At 40.5% G+C, this 21,506-nt stretch overlaps 1 protein-coding gene across 1 annotated transcript in view; it reads left to right on the top strand.

The window, feature by feature from the left end:
- The window catches only part of LOC131249146 (nuclear pore complex protein NUP1), a 36,654-nt gene extending 19,565 nt beyond the window's left edge, over positions 1-17,089 (top strand). The window contains exons 3-8 of the mRNA XM_058249724.1: positions 6,218-6,336; positions 7,856-8,072; positions 9,908-10,219; positions 10,304-10,393; positions 12,245-13,449; positions 14,980-17,089. Of these exons, the coding sequence (XP_058105707.1) occupies positions 6,218-6,336; positions 7,856-8,072; positions 9,908-10,219; positions 10,304-10,393; positions 12,245-13,449; positions 14,980-16,510 (3,474 nt within the window). The 3' untranslated portion in view covers positions 16,511-17,089. The remainder of the gene's footprint in view (positions 1-6,217; positions 6,337-7,855; positions 8,073-9,907; positions 10,220-10,303; positions 10,394-12,244; positions 13,450-14,979) is intronic.
- The last annotated feature ends 4,417 nt before the right edge of the window (positions 17,090-21,506 follow it).

Here is a 21,506-nt window from a genome sequence, read left to right as displayed (position 1 = left end):
TTGAGATCATTTTTTGAAAAAATGGTGGCACCTGCCATCATGTTTAACATATCATCAAGACGCGGTATGGGAAACCGGTACTTGACCGTGATCTTATTGATGGCTATATTATCCACACACATGCGCTATGTGTTGTTTTTCTTGGGTGTAAGAAGCGTTGACACGACACACATACTCAAACTCTCTTGAATGAAACCCTTCCTAAGGAGCTCATCTACTTGTTTCTTCAACTTCGCATACTTTGTAGGGTTCATTTGATAATGAGGTAGGTTTGGTAGAGTCGCCCCAGGGACAAGATCAATGGTATGCTAGATCTCCCTCATGGGTGGAAGCTCATTCGGTAAGTCCCATGGGAATACATCGTGAAACTCATCCAGTATCGGATTCACCTCCGGGGGTCCCTCTATACTAACCTCGTGTGTAACTTCCCTAGACACTATGGCGTATATCGTCTAATCCACCTTAGACTCTCGCTCAAACTCCTTAGCGTTTATAACATGGTGAGACTTAGGTTGGGATTTCCTTGTATCCCTTGGGTTATTCGTCTTCCCTTCAACTTTACTCTCTGCATTGCTTTTTGGTGGGGGATGAATTGAGGTGATCTTCTTGCCCCAGTGCATGAGTCAACACACATTCAAACAATCATATATCATCACACCGCGGTCAAATAACCAAGGCCGCCCCAAAATGATGTGTTCGACATTCATGGGCATGACATCACATCACAGTGAATATGCATAAGACTTGAAATGAACAGGCACAAGACATCGTTGGGTGACGGGCATGGAAGATGCGTCAACCCAATAAACTCTAAAAGACTGAGGTTGACGCTTGGGTTTCAAACCTAAACGGGATAAGTGGTAGTGGAGATCACATTTGTACAGCGTGATCATCGGGTCCTCCTCAAGGTCACATCGCTTCATGCATTTTTCGAACTTGGTGATGCAATCTGACACAATCAGGGATCCCTGGCGCAAAGACTGTCACTGGTCTAGGAGCCTTTGGCGGTAAGAGAGAGGGATATACTTTTCCTTGAGTATTTCTTTCATCTCAACCTAGTGTAGAATTGGGGGATCTCCAGTCCTTTCAATCTTATGCTTCATGTTGGTCCAAAAAAGTTTGGCTTGGTCCACCAACTTCATCTTGGCAAACCTTATACGTCGGAGGACGTTAGACATATCATACCACTCAAAATAATGGTCCATGTTTGCTATCAAATCAAGGAATACCTTGGGATCCAAGCGACCATCAAATCTGGGAGCCTCAACCTTCACAGTCTTCATGGCTTGTGTATCTGGGTCATGACAGTCTTCATATTGTGGTTGCACTTGTGCTCTACCATAGCCAACACCTTGGCCACGACCACGTCTTCACGTATCAACTTGATCGCAAGCTTGAGATTGAACGTCTTCCCTAATGTTGGGGTTCATCTTAAGGGAGGCTTCAAGCTGATTGACACGTGCATTGGTCACAGTCAATTGAGTAGCAGTGGTCCTATTGTGTGCTTCAATGGTCGTCAAATTATTGTTGATAGCGTTAAGGGCCTCGACAACCTATTTTATATTCATAGTGGGGTGTAGGCCACAATGTTGTCGAATCGCATATGTGATAATGTGCGATTGCATATGCGATCGCACAATCGCACATGCGACCGCATATTTTTGTTTTTATTTTTTAACTTTTGAAAAATTAAAAAAATTGAAAAATATGAAAAAAATAAAAAAATGTAAAAAAAATCTAAGAAACTAAGGGGAACTTTCCTAAGTTAATAGATAACTAATTTTACATATTTAAACTACATTTAAACTACATTTGATTGAATTAAGATCAATTAAACAATGAATTAAGTCATAAACATTCAACAATATATTTAATAGTTAACAAGTAAGAAGTAACAACAAAATCAATAAGCTATCTATTTATTATTGTAGAAAATTAACAAGCTATCTTCCTTGAAACTTGAAAGTGCTTGAATCTTGATCTTCCAACTTCTAAGAGAGAGGGAATGTAGGGGGAGAGAGAGAGAGATTAAGACCGCTTGGAAGTAGGAAATGTAAGAGAGAGATTATGACCACTTTGAATTAAGAAATGTAAGAGAAGAAGAGAGTGAGAGAGTTTTGCGGTGATAATATTGCAAATGGAGGAGGTTTGGAAGCTATTTTATTGGCAAAAGGTTTTTTTTTTTTGCAAAAAATAAAAGTATAATGTGCCATGGCCGATATGCGATCACATTTTTTTGCATCACATACAACATATGCCACATATGTGATTGGATATGTGCCATGATCGCATATGCGATCTGCATATGCATGTGCGCATATGCAGTCCACATGACAACATTGGTAGGCCAAAACCATGTCTAGAACGAGTGGGCATACACAAGGAAACTCTAAAGGGAGACCTAATGCTAGGGTGATGCTATGCAGGGGTGTACATCGAGTCGAATCGTGTCAAGCTGGCCTCAGCTCGACTCGGCTCGAACAGTGGCCGACCTTAGCTCGAACTCGGCTCGGTCCTCGAGCTTGACTGGCCAGTTGGGCTCGGTTCGGTCAGCAGCTCGGGCCAGCTCGGGTCGAGTTCGAGCCAAGATTGAGCCGAGTTCGCCATTGAGGCATTTCCACAAACACCTTAACTGCAACTTCAAAATCCCATTGTTTTACAAATAGAGGCAATGGTTTTACAGGTATTTTCTCAATCACCTTTTAAATAACATAAAAACAAAAAACAAAAAACAAAAAAAAAGAAGAGAAAAAAAGGTATTTGTTTCATGTACATACCTTCCTTGCCACCAGTCACATTTCGTTGAGTCATTTTATCAAACATTTGGTGAGCAACATCAATGGCAAAGTAACCGAGTCACCCAACTAGTTCGATTCGAGTTGGATTTGAGCTAGATTCGAGTTGGATTCGATTCGAGTCGAGTCGAGTCGAGCTGGGGCCTTCTCGAACTCGGCTCGAACTCATTTTCGAGCTCAAAAAATCAGCTCAACTCGGCTCGAACTCAGCTTCGAACCGAGTCAAATCGAGCTTTTTCGAGTCGAGTTGAGCGAGCTAATCGAGATAGCTTGGTTCGTGTACATCCCTAATGTTATGGCAAAGACAGAGACTAACCTAGACACCAAATTGAACACATTAGAGACAAATATGACAATTCAATAAGCTGTTAACTTGAAAATACTACCCTGAAAAATTCAGCAAGAGGACAATTTGAGATTACCAACTGAAAATTCAGCAAGAGTTAGAGCTGGGCATCGAGTTGAGTTGGACTGAGTTAGGGCTAGCCCGACCTGATACAGTTTTGAAATAGACTTGACCCAAACTCAACCTGACTCGGTACTGAGTCCAGCATGTCTGACTCGATCTGAGTTTGGGTCTGGCTTGGACTAACCCGGACCGAGTGTGACCCGGTCACATGGATCGAGTCGGGTCGAGTCAGCACCGAGTTGGGTTGAGTTGACCTTTTTTTTAGAGGTTAGGGTTTAGGGTTTAGGGCTTGGGTTTATGGTTTAGGTTTTAGAAATGGCTCAGCCCTAGCCAACCCGGCCACACCACAACTAGCTTGGATGCACCCGAGCCAGCCCAGAGCAAATACAAGCACCCGACCCATTCCAATTTGTCCATTCAATCCTCCCCGACTTCAATTTCAAAAAAACCCCATATTAAAATACCTTAGCATGATGTATTTCACAAGAATAGATGAAAATCATAAAATGGAAGTCCTCTCGAACACAAAATTACCTTGTTTAGTTGATTTGGAGAGCTGGGTGGCTGTCGAGAATTGGTGGTGAGCGGGTGGGCTGGGTGGGTGCGGCTGAGCTGCTTAGTCGAGACGAGCGGCCGAGTTATCAAGCTGGTGGCTGTCGAGTCAGGAACGTCGGGTGTGGGAGATGAGGGAGTGGAGGAGAGAGAGGAGGGTGGTTGTCGGGCTTGGGAGAGGATGGAGGGAGTGGTCTGGTCAGGTGTGGCGTGTAGGTTAGATTAGTTTTTGTTTTTCTTTTTTAATATATATACCATCTGAACCTGAGTCGAGTCGGGTTTTAGATTGAGTTGAGTCAGTACCGAGTTGGATTTCGGGTCGGGTCGTGTTACTGGTGAATCGGACTTGACTCGGTTTGACTTCGGATTGGGCGAAGTCTACTCGGTTCAGATCGACTCACCTTCTCAGTTCGGGTTGAGTCGGGTCTAAACGAGTTGGACGAGTTGAGTTTGCCGAGTCAACTCGCCCCGTGCCCAGCTCTAGCAAGAGTGTAATATGAAAATTACTAATTAAAAATTCAGCAAGGTGACAACCTGAGATTACCAAGCTGAAAATTCAGCAATGGTATTATTGGAAAACGGTAACTGAAAATTCAGATATGGGACACTCCAAATTAGAAATAAAAAAATCAGCAATATGTTCCTAAATTCTATATGCAATGGATGCTCTAGTAGCCCTAGATGTAAGTTCCAACCTAGAAGTGACTCTAACCTAGGTGTGACACAAATAACCTATGTAAACCAGGCTCTGATACCAAATTTGGTGCAGGACCAATGTATGAAGCTAAACAATGAGTGGAAATCATTAAACAAATTAAATTAATTAATTAAAAAAATAACAAAACACGCTATATCATCACACAACTCAAAACCCAAGGTGAAACTATGAATAGCTCAAGCCTAAATTAACAGACAATGTCCTGCATGGTCATTAAATACTTAAAACTAGGATTTAATGGATGTAGGGACATTCAAATAGCATAGGGATAAGTCTATTTTAAAAGGGAAAACCTAATACTACCTAGGGCTTGCTTGATTAAGATGTAGGTAAATCTAGGGTTTAAGGAATTTGGGGAAAAGTTAATATTAGGGCTTAATTGGTTCAATTGCTTAAGGGATTTAGGTTTTAACCAAAAGGGATTAGGGTTTTGGAAGATTGAATGTTAGGGATTTGAGGTGAATTAGGGGAATTGGGGTTTGGAAGATTTGGGGAAATTAGGAAGTTAAGGAATCTAGGGTTAGGGTTTAGGGTGAGGGATGATAGGGTTTTGATGGGGAATCAAAGAGATGCAAAGGGGAAAGGAGGTGGCCGTACGGACCAGCCCATGGGCTTCACATGTGTGGCCGTACAGTCACACATGCGGGCTTGGACGGCTAGGGTTCGTGTTCTCTAAGGTGGTCTAGAGATAGGGAAGGTTAGAGATTTCTAGATGGGTGTAAAGGTTTTGGAATGGGAGAAATGAAGATCTCAAAACAGTACCTTGGATGGAGAAGAAATTCAACAGTCGATAGTTGGAAGCTTCGCACTCCCGTGATTGATGAAGGGCATTGCACCGATGTTCATTCCAAATCGCATGGAACATGACTTCACATCACATGAAGAAGAAAACAAAGAGCTTCTGGTTTTTTTTTTTTTATAGAGAAATTCCTCCATGGAGAGGTCACACGCCCCCTCTCCCCTCTTTATATACTCTTAGAAACTTTTCAAAATTACAAAAAGGTCATTATTTCATGTACTTTGATCAAATTAACCCTACTCAAAGAAAACCACATAATAACTCTCATGAATAGTTCAAAAACGTAAATCAAACTGAGAAATAAATCCTAAGATAGTCTTAATCCTATGTATCATCCATCAGGCTGCGCAAGTGGCCACGGTCATGATCCGATGGTGATGATGGTCCCGATCCATACCGGGCACTTAGGGCCAGTCAACGCTCTAGCTCTCTGATTCCATACCAGTAAATTAGGGCCAGTCAAGCAATAAGCACTTTGGGGCATTTGTACTACCTTTCTAAAGCAGGAGGGTCGAGCAACTAGCACTCTAGTATGCACTTGTACTTCCCTAATGAGCAAACTACGAACTTTATCATTAGTCCTGTAATCTCTCTAATGGGAATGCGATTAAATTGGTTTTTGAAATTAACAGTGGGCTGTTTTACTGGTTGGTGCCTGGTTGTTGCTTGGTGCACACCAAAATCATCAATATAGACTACCTCATGATGTTTGCCATTTACCTGCTTTAAATGCTATTTTCCTTTTACTCATGAAGGGAAACATGAGTAAGCATCTCTCTCTCTCTCTCTCTCTCTCTCTCTCTCTCACGCACACACACACCCACCCACCCACCCACCCACCCACACAAATTCTCATATCATTATGAAATGACACAACTTTGAGGGTGCTGGCTTTTCCAGTCGATTATTTTGTTTTGAACGTTTTTCCTAATTTGCACATGCAGAATCCTTCTTCTGGGGTGGAGGAACAAAGCAGCAAAGAAGGAGAAAACCCAAGCAATAGTCGTGACAGCACCGACATTAATGAACTTGAGCAACTGCTGAAGCAGAAAACTTTTACAAGGTTTGTAATTACTGGAATGAAATTGCATTAGCATGTGATCGTAATCATCATCTAAGCCGTATCCCAACTAATTTTGGTTGGCTACATTAATTGCCATCGAAGACTTAGTATTGGATGAAGTATTAAATCAGATATAATTGGAGTGATGTTCAATGTGGACTGGCTGGATATTACTCAATTCGTCTGTTGGAAGCCGAGACACTGTTACATTTTCATGGCTAGACTATTTATCCTTCCTACAGTATTAACTGGGAACCAAGAGTTCTCTAGTCCAATAGGGAAGTTCTGTATGCACAAAACCTGTACAAGTGCTCATGGCCTGCCATCCAGACTGTTGATCTGAAAGGCCCAATCATGACATCATTAGAGATTTTACTTGAATATCAAATTCTCGTTTTTGGAGTGGCTGGTAGGATTGGCTGTACTGATGGTCATGCTCGCTTTGAGAAGGTTCCACATCCTTTACAGATCCTGTAGTGGTCTCCTAATGGTGTAAATGCCCTCTGTTGAAAGAGTCAGATGGTTATCCAATGAATCTTTGTATCCTTTGGCATCTCGCCTTTGGTGGTGATATTAGAGATGTAGTTTCAAAGCTAAGTATTTCCTTTCCCTTAATCCTGATAGGTGCTAATGTTTTAACACACCCGGTAAAGCATGTCATGGGGATTCTATTACCTTTCTGTGTCTCTGTTGCATAATTCATAGAACAGTGCCCTACTTTGGATGGACCTTACACTGGAAATCACTGCAATTAGAAGACCTAACTCTTTGTTGGTTGGCCTGTGACTAGACAACCAAGGAAAAAAAAAAGGAAGCAAAAAAGCCCTCGGTCTATTCTGGGAGGGCACCTACCATTCAAGGTGGTTCCACCATATCAATAATCTGGATCTTCAGATCATGGGCCCAGTACATGGCGTGTATGTGATACAGAACTTCCTTATTTGTCATCAACAGAGAACTCAGCCTCTAGTATTTGTTTTTTAATAACAACAATTTTATTGAGTTCAAGCCCAGATTACCTATCCAACAAAAAGAAAAAGAAAAAAAAGAAAAGAAAAAGCACACAAATTTATCAAAAAAGTGTGAGAGCTCTATCCATTAAGATAATGGATAAGAGGCGTCAACAAACCATGCGCAATTAGCCACATCTAATTTGTTTAAGATCATCCGTGGTAGAATTTGCATCTGGATGGTCTCCGCTAAAAGAGATGGAAGTTGGGCTATAAGATCTTTAACCAGCCTCCAGTAACAAGCATTTTTTTTTTTCTCTATTATTGAAGTGCTGAAGAGTTCCAGATTGGTTGTACTTCGTGCAATTAGCTTCACTATTCCTGAATGCCTGATAATTTGAAAACTGCAAGCTATCAGTGTTCACTGTAAGATTCATATTTACAGTTGTTAGATCATAGTTTGCTGTCTTGAAGCCTTCTTTCTCAATCCTTTAGTGCAACATGCATGTTTGTGTGGGTTTAGATGATCTCCGCCTTTATCTCCTGATCCTTTTGCATGCTCTGTACAGGGTTGAGTTCAATCACTTGACAGAACTGCTGCGTTCAAGAACTGTTGATTTACCTGCGGATGTTGAAAATAGAAGTACTGAACCATTTACATCCCAACTGGTGGTTACTCACAAGAGACAGGAAAAGGCAGCTATGCCTGGTCAGGAAAATGGAGAAGGAAGCATGTTATTCACAAGCATCTCCACACCTGCTGTTGGTTTAAATGTAGTAAAGCAGGTTCACTTTTTTCTTCCATACTTGCATGCTTTATGGCGTTTTCAATGAATTCTCCGGTTATGGTAATGATGAAGATAGTCACAGTATTATTTTATCAGCTGATAGTTTCTTATAGCACAGCGCATGATGATTTTTCTAGGATTCAATGTGGGTAATGATTCTAGGTTTATGGTAATGATGAAGATAGTCATGATATTCTAAATAATGAAAGATCTTTTACCTTGGCACGTGAGTCGTGTTGGTAATCATTTAGCAATGGGTCCCTACTATTTTGTGGAGCCATCTACTCAAGCATGACTTCTTATGTGTATGGGTTCTTCATGCTTAGCAATATGCTTGGCAATTCCCCCTACATGACCAGATCAGGTTATAGTTGGGCTGATGGTCAATAGATTCAATAGTAGGTTGGACTGTATCGGCATGCGCCATCAGTGTGAGCCTTTGGAGAGGGAGGGAGGGGTAAAAGTGCAATGATTGCCAATTAGGCGATACTTTTACATTACTGAAATGTCAAATCAATAGGGAAAACACACTGATTCTCATTTTTAGATTGGAGATTTCCATTGCAATGTAATGTAAAAAATTGTAATGATAACAAATTCCTTTACCTATCTCCTATTACATCTACATTTGACCGCTGAATTATGTGCTGAATTACATATTTAAACAAACATTGTAAAATCACAATGATGGTGCTTTTAGATTGAATTACTGATGTAATTCACAACTCAAACAGGCCCTAAAGAAAATAACTCCGTGTTTGCTCTAAATGTTCTCCCCTCGTGGAGGTAGGGAGAAATTTATGGCGATAATGGTTTGAAATCGGCCCACTGATGCCTGGATGACATCCACTCTGACCATTCTTCTTGCCCTCCCTTGTTTGGCCATTGGCTCAAATACTAGCCAATTTAAAACTCAGGCGGGCCATGCTAGCAGGAGCAAGTTGAGATTGGACAGCCACCATTGATTTGCACTAGTTCCCACCTTAGTTTCAGAATGACCAGATTTTTGCTATATCCCTTCATCTAGGGCAGACATTTCATACGAATGGGCTGGGTGGCACATACGCAACATGTTGGGCCCAAGGGTGGGTGTCTCCTCCCCCCATTGTTCCTTGTGCTGTGGCCCACATGAGTGATGAATCAGGCTGATATTGGCCCATGGCTTACGGGGGATGGTGTGCATGGACTGAATGGATGTCAAGCATGCATCATGTTGGGCCCATTTCAAACGGTACAGCCATAATATCATTGGAATTGTTTAGTTATGTGTGTACACGTGTGAAGGGGTGTGTACTGTTTTATATATTATAAGGGTTCCAGTTTTTATTTTATTTTTATTACAATTTAATTGTTTTCTTTGCAAAGTACTGCAAGTTATTGTTGTTTTAGAAAATGTCGTAGCAAGTCATGGTGAGGGCCATGAAAGTTGTCCTCAGTCAACATTCAAGATGACTTGATACAAATCAGGAGGATACTTTTGGCTCATTTAATTTAAAATACATCTAATTTCCCTTTTCGACCATGATCTGCCGCTCAATATTGATTTTACAGATAACAGAACAAGCTTTGTTCACAGAATAAAGCAGGCCAACAAAGCAGGCCATTTCTTCTTTAAGATCTGAGTGGTTTTCTGATGTTGACATGTTGTGGTAATTTAAATGAGTCAAATCTTCTAAATTCTAATCGCTTGGTAGTACTTCATCCTTTTTGTGCTTGAGCAAACTAGCAATTAGCATGAATTGAGTTCTCATTTCGACCTAGTTGGAGGTATGACAATGAAAAAATTTAACTTCCATCTTCTTCCTTTCATATGCATTTATTGCCTTTTTACAGGTTCCTGAAGAAGATGCTTCCCCAACAGAACTTGCAAAAGCGTACATGGGCTCTAGGCCTTCAAAAGTGTCACCATCTAAGTTAGGTTTACGGAGTCAAACATTTTGGGAAGATCCAACTTCACTTGACCTTGTACCTTTTGCAGCGAAGTCTCCCAGTATGTCATTCATGCCAAGATCTGCAGGTCGCTATTCTGGTGTTCGCGGGCTTTCTGAAAGTTGCTACATTGCTCCTAGGCAACGAGGTAGATCTGCGATGTCTAGTGTGTCCCGTACTCCATATTCTGGAGTCCGTTCCACAGCTACTGTTAAGGTATGTGGTTTGAAATAACAATTTCTGCCATATATTTCTTCACTGCATTGTTTCTTCCCGACAGTGCAACTTATTCTTTTGCAGGGTATTGTGCCCGCTGATGATGGCTATGCTGGCCCTTCAACATCATCTCACTGGACAGAGGCCAACAGCACACTTTCTGGTGTTAAGCAGGTAGGTTTTTCCTTGTTAGGCTGATGGCAGATGCTACTCGTTCTTTTCACCCCCATGTATGCATTAGCAAAGAATTTGTTGATGTTGTCTGTGGTCTAGAATCTCTAGCAGTTGGTAGATAATGAGTATGTACTATTTGCTCATTCAGTGACAGATTATTTTTCGTTGTATTTGTTTTTTATGTCTATATTTTGGTGGGTTGTAGTTTGAAAAGACTGGAACCAATGTTTTTTCAATGTAATAGCTACAATGCTGTTAAAGGCCTTCTTTGAAAATTTGTCCATGGACATCATGATGATGCATCAGTCACATGATTGTTCAAACCAAGTGCCACTCTTGGCTTTAAATCGTGCTTCCAAGTCCCCCTCCTGCTATCGACTAGCTGTTTATACTTGCTGGCATTTTGAAATAGACACTTTCCTGCTCCTGCACCCATTCTGTTGTCCCCCTCCAGCTATGGACTAGCTGTTTATACTTGTTGGCATTTTGAAATAGACATTTTCCTGCTCCTGCACCCATTCTGTTGTCCCTTTGCTTGACACTTCGTGCAAGTATATCTATGGCTGCCTGTGTGTCTATGTTATACTCTTGTTGTAACTTCATTCATCCTTTTTTTCTCCGGAAAATTTATCTCATGATGATATGGTTGTTGGATGTAGTCTATGGTTGAGGCATATGCTTGTGGGAAATTTGTAAGAGGATGACACGTTTATCAATTGTGTTGCAAGGGAGGACATATAAAATTCCTAGTTGTACATCTCTTGAGGGCCACAAGATCAATGACTTTGATTAAACCATAAGGGCGTGTTTGGGGCATGGTATTAGATGGGCTTAGGTGGGATGGAATTGCATCTGGTCCTGTGCCAATTCCACTCCATGTTTGGGAAGAATGGAAAAGCTTGGAATTAGATCAGATGGAATTGCATTGGGTTCTGTGCCACTTTCACTCAATATTAGCAAGTTGTGTAGGTCCCACCATGATGTGTGGGCTATATCCACACTGTCCACCCATTTTTTGCGATCATTTTAGAGCATGGGCCAAAAAACCAGGCAGATCTAAAGCTCAACTGGACCCCACCATAGAAAGCAATGGGGATTGAATACTTACCGTTGAAAACTTCTTTGGGGCCACATAAGTTTTGGATCTGCCTCATTTTTTAAGCCCATGCCATAAAATGAGGTTACAAAACAATGAACGGTTTAGATATAACACGTGTTATTCTCAATTGTTTCAAATGATGGTGGGTATATCCATTCAATGTACCACCGTATTACCAACAAAGCATGGAATTAAGCTTATCCCATGACAAGAGGGGACAATCCCTGCCATGGGTAATAATTATGTTTTTTGAATCCCATCCCACCTAATCCTTCCCAATGCCATGCCCCAACACGCCCTAACACTTATTCCAGTGATGTAGTAGCATTTGATATTTGCTTTAATTTAGCATTTTGAATTTTCTGTAAAAATAGGAAAAAAGCAGAAAAAACTTTCTTATAAATTGAATCAGTAGGGAGAAAAGTAACATAAGCTATCCTCCACACATTTGGAAGAATTTATTTCATATGCTCACTTCACAGACAGCTGATTTTGAACTTTGCTGGATTCAACTGTCCTAGTGTTTTCTTAAGTATATATGTATATTTTTTCCTTTTCTTTTTGCCAATCTCTTTGACTTGTCAGTTAGTTGCCAAACTTGTGGTACAATTAGAATATGATTTTTTAATGGATTTGTCTGATTCACATGCTTAGTTCACATATCTGTTTTTTATTTCCCCATCTTGCCAAACACAAGTCTGGTTTTTGTCCCGATATGTTTAATGGATTCATTTTGATATTTTGAAGTGCAGGTCCTGAAGAGGAGTAGTTCAGTCTTGGATAATGATTTTGGATCTGGTGGTCCTATGCGCAGGATCCGCCAGAGATATAATATGATCTCACCTCCAAAAGATCAAGTCTCCATATCATCCATTCAGAAGCCCCTTTTGTTGGACGGACGAAATTATAATACATCAAACCCTCTGGCAACAGGAAACGGAGATAACCGAATTTCTAGTGCAACTTTACCTTCAGTTCCTCCCCAATCCAGTGAGATGGCTAGGAAAATATTGCAACAGCTTGATAAGTTGGTGCCTTCTCCCAAAGGGAAGTCATCTGAACTGGAGGTAGCAATGGCTAGGGATAAGTCACCTACTAAGTTGACTCTTAATATGTTAAATGGACGAGCTCTTAGAAGCATGGAGGATATTAACTCACCACAGTTGCAGAATTTGCCTGGTAATGATACTCCCAATGGTACTCCTAATGCTTTGAATGGTACTTGTTTACTAGATTCCAATCATTCTGCTTCTCAAAAGCAAGATGTTGTTAGAGAAAATGGCCCTGTGAAGGCTGCCGACGTCGGAGCTAAGTTGGCATCTAAAGTCGATGCTGTAAAAAATGTAGTTCCTGTTATTGGGTCTGGTGAGAAGCCTGCAGATTTTGTTGTTTCGGGATTTGATGCAAATACCCCACAAGTTAAACGTGCCTTCCAGATGAGTGCACCTGACGATTATGTGGATCTGGATGATGACAGTTGCAGTGGCAAGGATGCTTCAGTTCCAAAACCTGCTGAAGAAGAAAAACCACAACCATCTGTAGTAGAGCACAGGGCTGTTGTTGCTGAAACAGTAACTGTAGAGAAGCCTCCTGTTCCTACTGCAGAAAGTAAGCCTCTTGCAAGTTTTACATTGAGTAACAGGGTTCCTAGGACTGCGGGAGCTTCTGATGTGCCTGTTATTAATGTAAAAGATGATGTTCCTATCTTCCCCAAGACTCCTGAGTCCATCACTATCAGTCCACCAGCTCCAATTCCGACTGATCAGTCACCCTCATTGTTCAATGGATCAGTTCCGCTGAAGCACGAAACTGCTGCTCCTGTTTTCAGTTTTGGTCCTAAAAATGTTGACAAGGTTCCTACTGTGTTTGCCGTTTCTTTGAACACCAGTAGCTTCAGTAATGCTTCGGGCCTGAAATCAGATGCTAATTTGGATTCAAAATTGGAGACATTGAGCAGGTTAGTTTTCTCTTTCGAGAGATTTTTTGCATCTTCTCAAATATCAATGAACATATTGAAACTGATTGTTAAGGTGCTAAGAACTCTTATAGAACACTGCAACTATTTACCCCCGTTCTTTTGTGGGTTTTATTTATTTATTTTTTAAAAGTTTGAAAATATTATTAAAGGGTGCCAAAGGCAAGCCAAGAGATAGAACAAAAACTATACAACAAAGCCAAAGAAAACCTAAAACCAGCTGAATAAAGCAAAACAAAACAACAAGAAAAACCTAGGTTTAAACTTTTTTGATTGTAATTGTGTTTGCGCTCCATTTATTTCTTTTGTGGGTTTATTTAAACTTTTTGATGCCATTGTATTTGCAGTTATAAATGGAGACATTTCTTTCTGGAAATAAATGTGTTCTTCTTTTTTGAAAAAAAAATAGGGCCTTTGATTTATGGGACGTAGCCGAAATGCTGCAAAAGGAAAAAGAAAAGGAAAAAAAACAAAAGAGTTTTTGCAGAAAATAAGTGCAGTTACATGATATCCTAGTAGTTTCAAGTTGAACTTTTACAATGTATTTTGTCCATTTACAGAAAATCTGCTAGTCAAAATGCGCAACCTGTGATGTATTGTTCTTAATCTTCATATATCATTGTTTTCCCAAAAAGTCAAAATGTGCAACTTATGATGTATTCTTCTTGAATTTTGCAAGGTTTTGCAAAGTCTTTCTATGGTATTTGTCTGGTCATGTTGGGTTTGTTTTTCACTTGACACTGGGCTGGCCACTTTTTTTCAATGAACAATGAGACATTCTGGGGACTGTTTAGAAGTACAACTGCCAAATCAGCATTGCTTCTGTGAATTGATTGGATTCCATTGGGTGGCATGAAAAATGGTAGCCTCTTCTAGGCGGGAATCCTTTTTCCACCCTCTGTTTACCTGATCTCAGATGTGTGTGAAAATGACTAAACCGTGGGTGGTGGGCATCCATCTTGTCGTTAAAAATGGAACTTCCAACTGCTTTTTATGCTTGTCAGGATCTTCTGTCTTTATGGTTTTGTTAAGATGACTCTTCCGGTGGCTAAAAATTAAAGAATAAAATCAGGATTACTCTTGCAATCCTCCCTTGCGAATTGCAGATTCAATATTCTCAACTAAATATACATCCGATAAAAAATCCTTCGTAATAAATTCATATCATCACTGTGAAATTTGATTTTCATTCAACATTTTCCTCAACTGTTGTGAAAGTCAGGCAGCATTTGGATTTAGTGCCAGATAATGGCTGGTTGGATTTCTGAGCAACGACTAATATTCACATTTGGAGAAGCATGGAAGGTGAAACCCACATTAACTGGGTTTCATTTTCCTCGCATCAAATCAGCTTGTGATATACATAGAATGGTCATCTCACCATAAAGTTGGCACTAGCAAATTGAGTTGACCTTGGTATCTAGGAATTTCCAAATTTGCCCTTGTATTTTTGAGATTGGAGTCCCCATGAATGCATTCCTGATATTCTTTCATTCTGATTGGCCCTTGCAGCAACTCCACCGCCGTCGATGCTTCACTGAAGGCCACAGGTGCAGAAAAACGTGACAAAACTCAGAAGGACGGAGACTTATATGGATCATTGCAGAATCCCGTATCGACATCAACTACCTCAACCATCTTCTCTTTTGGTGCTTCGAAAAATTCAAGTCCAAGCAATGGTACTTCAACCACTTCAGTATCTGTTGCCCCATCAGCTCCCATTTTTGGTAGTAGCTTGTTGAGCCCAATTTCTTCCAGCAGCGGGACCACTACAACCAGCAGCAGCATCCTCACTCCATCTGTGTCAGCTGCATCTCCTATTTTTTCCACAGGGCCTACATTTTTGTTTACATCTGGCACAAAAGAAGCAGCAGCAGTTGCTCCTTCCAATCCAGTCTCACAACTGTCAACGACTTCTGGCTTAGAATCGACGGATTCAGAACCAAAGCCCAAGAAGGCATCACCATTCAACATAAGCGCCCCTTCTCTTTCAACATCATCATCCCCTGCATTCACAATGACAGGCAATGACATTTTTGGTTTCAATGCTTCCACATCATCCAGTACTACGAATCCATCATCTGCCAGCTGCCAGTCTCAGAGCTCTAATTCTTTTGGCACTGCTAGTGCTGGATCTTTGTTTGGCAGTACACAGGCAGCTCCAGCTGTAAGTAGCATCATTCCTTTTACACAGAGTGCTCCGAGCCAGTGTGGCTCGTCTACTTCCTCTCCTACTTTTGGGTTGAGCAATTCTGCTTTTAGCTTCGGTAGCTCTCCATTTGGATCTTCAGCTCCTGGTGCTAAACTGTTTAGTTCAGGCTCTGGCTTTGGACTGGGTTCTTCAACGTCTCTATCTACGGGTGGTGGTTCATTTAGTTCCAGTAGTGGTTCTTTTGCCCCATCTGGCACGGCTTCTAGTTTGCTGGGTTCTAGTTCTCAATCAGCCACACCATCCTTCTTTGGTTCCGGGTTTGGCTCTACATCCTCTTCTCTGGCAACTGGGTTTTCATTTGGAGCATCAGCTGCTGCTACTCCTGCCTCTGGAGGTAGCACACCACTGACTTTTGGTGCTTCGTCGGGGTCCATGTTCTCATTCAATTCGGCAGCTCCTGCTGCTCACACCATATCGAGCTCTTTCGCCCCTTCACAGCCTGTGTTTGGAGTATCGAATCCGGTCGTTGGTTTTGGATCAACCTCACCTGGAAATGATCAGATGAATGAGGACAGCATGGCAGAGGACACGGTCCAGGCATCATCATTGATGCCCGTGGTTCCTCCAGTGTTTGGCCAACCGGTGGCTAATTCACCCCCTCCAAATTTCAGTTTTGGCTCTCCAGCCATCACCCCATCAGCTGGGGTCCCCTCAGCTGGGGTCTTCCAGTTTGGTGGTGGTCATCAGAATCTGACTCAGCAAATGACTTCATCTCAATTCCCAGCGACAGGTAGCCTACCTGGTGGAAGCTTCTCCTTAGGTGCTGGAGGCGGTGACAAGGCAAACCGTAGATTTGTCAGAGTCAGGCGTGATAAACCAAGGAAGAAATAGGTACGACACTCCTCCGGTTCAAGTGGCGGAAGAAGATGTTAGCAAGACTGCCCGCCCGCGGTTCTACATTGAGGTGAGACGTAGCAGAAGAGAGCCTCTCCTTGGTTGTTTCCATGATGATGTTGCTGTATTTTCAAAGTAGCAACAACTAGGTTGAGGGGACTGGCAAATCCAATCTCTCTCTCTCTCTCTCTCTCTCTCTCTCTCTCTCTCTCGCTTGTATTCTGTTTCAGTTTGGTCTGCTCTCCTTGTTTGTGGGGGGAACGCTATATTGTTGCAATTTTGGTGAGTGGTTGCAGCTGAATGTGGCTTTTTGGTTAGTTTGGTAAAGGTGTGCATGTGGGGGAGTCTGTTTGTCCATTGTGTAACATAGACATCCAAAAAAGAAAAAAGGAAAAAAAGAAGAGGGACCCTTAGTTTTCTGTAATCTGTGTAGCTGTCAACACCCCCTTTGCATTTTACGCTCTCTTCCCTTTGTAATTTGTTGTCTGTAAGCGAGCTGCCATCGAACAGTTGAAACTTTTGCTTATTTCATTCTTCTGGTGTCTATTTTTAGATGGATGCCAAGGTTACTTGTTTGATTAGGATTCTCATTACCATTTGTTGTTGCACTTGCCAAAGCACCACTAGAGATGGGAGTTTTTTCTTTTGCGGGTCAGCCATTAATCATGGAATTGATTTGACGGTCTGGATTTATTGTAGAGGCCTTGCAGGGTAAAAGTGCTTTGAACTAATGCATGTATGCATGTTTAGGGATGTCAATGGACGTGCCCTGGGCCCGGCGAAATCCAAATTATGATCAGAGCTAGCCCTACGGATTCAAAATCTGGGGCTCCTAATGGGCCCATCCTTGCTTGAAATAAAAAAATTACATGGCAAAAAAATAAAAATAAAAATAAATCCAGTGGTGCTTAGTTTTCTAATCCCCTACCACGTGTGCTGGCACGGCGCATGTGTGAGACATCCAAATTAGGTTGGGGGATTCAGTTGTGCTGGTGCGGTTTATAATCTTATAAGACTACAACTGCGATTTACTCTCCCTCCCTATATTATAATTTGAATCCTCATTGCTCTCAATAGCACATAAACGATATACTGTAAAGAAGGCTTGTATCCTTGTCTTTTTAATGAACGTGGGATTAGATCAGAACCATTCGTTGCATGCATACAGACATAGATACATTTAAAAATCAATGTGATTTTTGAACGTTGGACAATAAATGATGATGTCCCGTCGGTGGAAGGTCCGGATTCATAAATGGCTATGGCGTTAAGTCACTGTTTGGTGACTCGAGCGAGTTGACTCAGTTTCAGTCGTGCACGGTTCATACCAGTACCACAAATGGCAACGAATGCGGACGATTTTCACAACCATCCATTTTTAAATGCTTGTGTGGCACATGCGATGATTATTAATAGTCCCACCAGATGCAGATAGATGGAAGAGGTGGATTCATGTTTTAGTTAAATCGTGTTGACTCTTCGAATCAACGACTGGCATTCTTGCATAGCAATCAAGAACGTTAAAATTGCTGAACCTAGAGCATAACTGGAAAATTGCAATGAGAAGATGATATTAACAATATCAGCTTCCCTTTGAATTTGGACCACTCACTATTTTACTTTTAATAATTCATTTATTAGCCATTAATTGGATGCTTAAAATTTCTTGATCAATACATTACAGCCACATTTTAGGAGATGTGGGTGTAGTCACATACATCACAGTGGGCCCCACGGTCATGGGTCCTACCCACCTCGGTGGATCTGGGGTCCCACCTGATGGAAACATCCAACCAAGCACACATGTTGCACGTATGCCCACGTGTGGATAAGTGGGCTTACGCTCACATCACAACTAAAAGAAAAAAGAAAAAAAAAACACGTACCACTAACTTTCAGGCACCATACAATCACCATTACTTATGGTGGTACTGGTACCACTGAAACATTCCATTCACAAAGCTTTAAAGTGACACGTGGAGGGAATATCACTGATCGGGACGGTCCATTAGATAATTGCAATGACGGCAATCCATACAGCAAAAACCCCACCGTTTAGATGATCATGACCATCTGATCAACAATCAAGATCGACCAGCGAAACAAAATAGGCGCCATCATTAATTATCTTAAAACATAGATCACACCATGAATTGCTTATGATTCTAAAGAGGCACTTTTCTTTTATGATCCAAGCCGTTCAATCTATAGGCCATAGACAATAGACAGCTATGACAAAATTGCCTAAAATCCAACGGATTAAGATCGTCTGATCAGGGTGATCTTTTTCACCATGTATAGACTATCCAGTTCCATATTTGTCCATGCCATGCATCTTTGGTACAGAGTTGGAATTGCTGACATTCTGCATTCACGTGGATAATATCAATACCCTATGTGACATTTTACATAAAGGTCAGAGCACACCACCGGTAATTTTGTTGATTTAAAGAAAGATCTGTACATCTTTTCGAAACAGTCAATCGTCATTTAAAGACTGTCCACTTTTTATAGGTACAATTATTGAAAAGCCAATGCAGCAAAAATCACACCATTTGTATATTTTAATCATATGATCAATGGCATTCAAGCTCATGGTGGAAAAGTATTAGTGTATGATCCACACTAATTAGTTAGTACAAGGCTTAGATTTATGATGTGGCTCAAAAATGAAAAGGAAAATGTTTGAGTGATCATTTTGAGACATCTAATCAATCAGCTCAACATGGATTTAGGATCCTAAACTTCCATTAATGGCAATAATCTATGGTTGCTGATGGACGGTTAGAGCAAAATGATTAATAACCAAGGGTTAGAGCAAAATGTTTTGTTGATATTGTGCTGATTGTTGTCTTGATGAATGTTAAATGGGTGAAATATGCACAGGGTCAATCATTTGTTGATTATGATATTGTTAGCTTTGGTTGATAGAGAAATGAGGTCAAAAACCGAATTTAGCCTCGGTTGATGTCAAAATAAGCTAAATCCATCTTTAGTCTTGGTTTTACCTCAGTTATATAAACTGAGACTACAACTCCCGTGGCTAAAGGCTTTAGCCTCAGTTGTTGAGAATTGAAGTTAAAAATAGTTTTAGCTTCGGTTGGAGGCAACTGAGGCTAAATCCAAATTTAGCCTCAGTTGGAAATAATGGAGGATAAAATTTTGATTTAGCCTCATTTCAAAAAAACTAAAGCTAAAAAGGTTATTTTATCCTCACTTGAAGAACCGAGGCTATAAAAGTCATTTTAGCCTCGATTGTTAAAACTGAGGCTAAAGCCTTTAGTTACGGGAGTTTCAACCTCAATTTGGATAACTAAGGCAAAACTGAGGCTAAAGGCTTTAGCCTCAGTTTTTAACATTTTTAGCCACAGTTTTAAATTGAGGCTAAAGCCATCTTTTCTTGTAGTGCAGTGGTGTTACTGAATATAAATGGGCATTTTGGATGGATATTTGGGAATTGGGAGTTTCACTAAAAAGATTTGGAGAAGTTGCTGATGTCCTCCTAAGGTGGAGAATGGTAGCATCTCTCCAAAAATCACACTGAATCCAAGATGTATGTATCCTTGGCATTTCCTTCAATGCATCTTAAAAGTACTTAAATTCCCCCAAATCATTAGGTTATACCATTGTAGGGCTAATCATACTCAAAATCAGATTTTAAACTAGCTTAGGATGAATAAACACTAGTTATATACAAGCCGAATGTTCGTCTTTTGGGAGCTAGATGTTAGTAGTATGATAATCTAGAGTTAAAAAAAAAAGAAGGGTTTCAAGTCGTGTTATAGAGTCACTTTTCTTAAGACTATTTTCCCATTATGGATTGAATTGTAGTTTTCTTATCTGGGCTACTGACTATCCCCAGGATATAATGTAGCTAAGTTTCCTATAATTGATGCACAAGTAGTGTTGGTGATTGATCTCAAAACCCTTGCAATAAAATTTTTTTTTTTTTGGGAAAAAGAAAATATTATTGAAGATAAAGGAGTAAATTCAAATTTGGGTGGGGCCCCACACAAAAAAATCAGACCCCCCTATTATGTGGCTTGACACAAAAAGGAAGAATAAAAAACAAGAAATTCAATCACCCAAAAGAAGGTGGAGCAAGACTCAGATATAGTTAACCCTTACCCCTAGCGATATTTTTCTTCTTCCTAATCAACCCCATACTTAAATTGTCTAATAAGAGAGATCCTTTAATGAGAGTGGACTTCTGTCGACTTCTATACAGCTAATCGGATAACCCTTCACTAGCTAATTTAGTTAGGCTATCCATCACTAATTTTAATAGAAACAATAGACTACAACCAGATCCATAGCTCAAGTGGTAGACTGAATGAAAGATACCTCGTTTCAACACTTGAGGTCTTGGTATCGACCCTAGTGGGGGTGGCTAACAGTGAAGTGTCAACTGACAGTAGAGTGTACTAACAAGCTAACAGAAGAAAAATAAAAAAAGGAAAAAAAGGAAAAAAAGAAAGAAACAATAGACCAAATGTTGTTCCTGCACTAACAAAGATAAAAGTATAAAAAAATAAAGAAAGGATCCTTGCTCATGCCTTGGTGGTAGATTCACAAGAGTTTCAACACAATGTCATGGTTCAAGTACCCATTGCGGTGAAATCCCACTATAGTTTAAAAAAAAAAAAAACAAAGAAAACATATGACATTGAACTACGGCTCAAACTGGGTGATGTAGACTCAATGAACTACTAGGATTGCACAAATTCAGGCTTGAGGCAACTTGATTAGGCAACAAAGCCCTAAACAGGCACTGTATTTAGAATCACCTAATCCAAAACTAGCTATGGATAGTATATTTATAGGGGTTTGAATTTAATTATTACATCAACTTTAATACTACTAATTAGTGTATTCATGTAATGTTTAACACAATGATTGTAATAAGCCTGTTGAAATATATATTTTAGCTAAAAATGATGAAATTCTAAGTCTCAAATGGGCCACAAGCATAGGATCACATCCGAGCAACTAA

The sequence above is a fragment of the Magnolia sinica genome, chromosome 6 (assembly GCF_029962835.1).
Source record: "Magnolia sinica isolate HGM2019 chromosome 6, MsV1, whole genome shotgun sequence".
NCBI classification, from domain to species: Eukaryota; Viridiplantae; Streptophyta; class Magnoliopsida; order Magnoliales; family Magnoliaceae; genus Magnolia; species Magnolia sinica.
The sequence above is the reverse complement of the archived record's forward strand: the minus strand, read 5'-3'. Positions and strand labels throughout refer to the sequence as shown.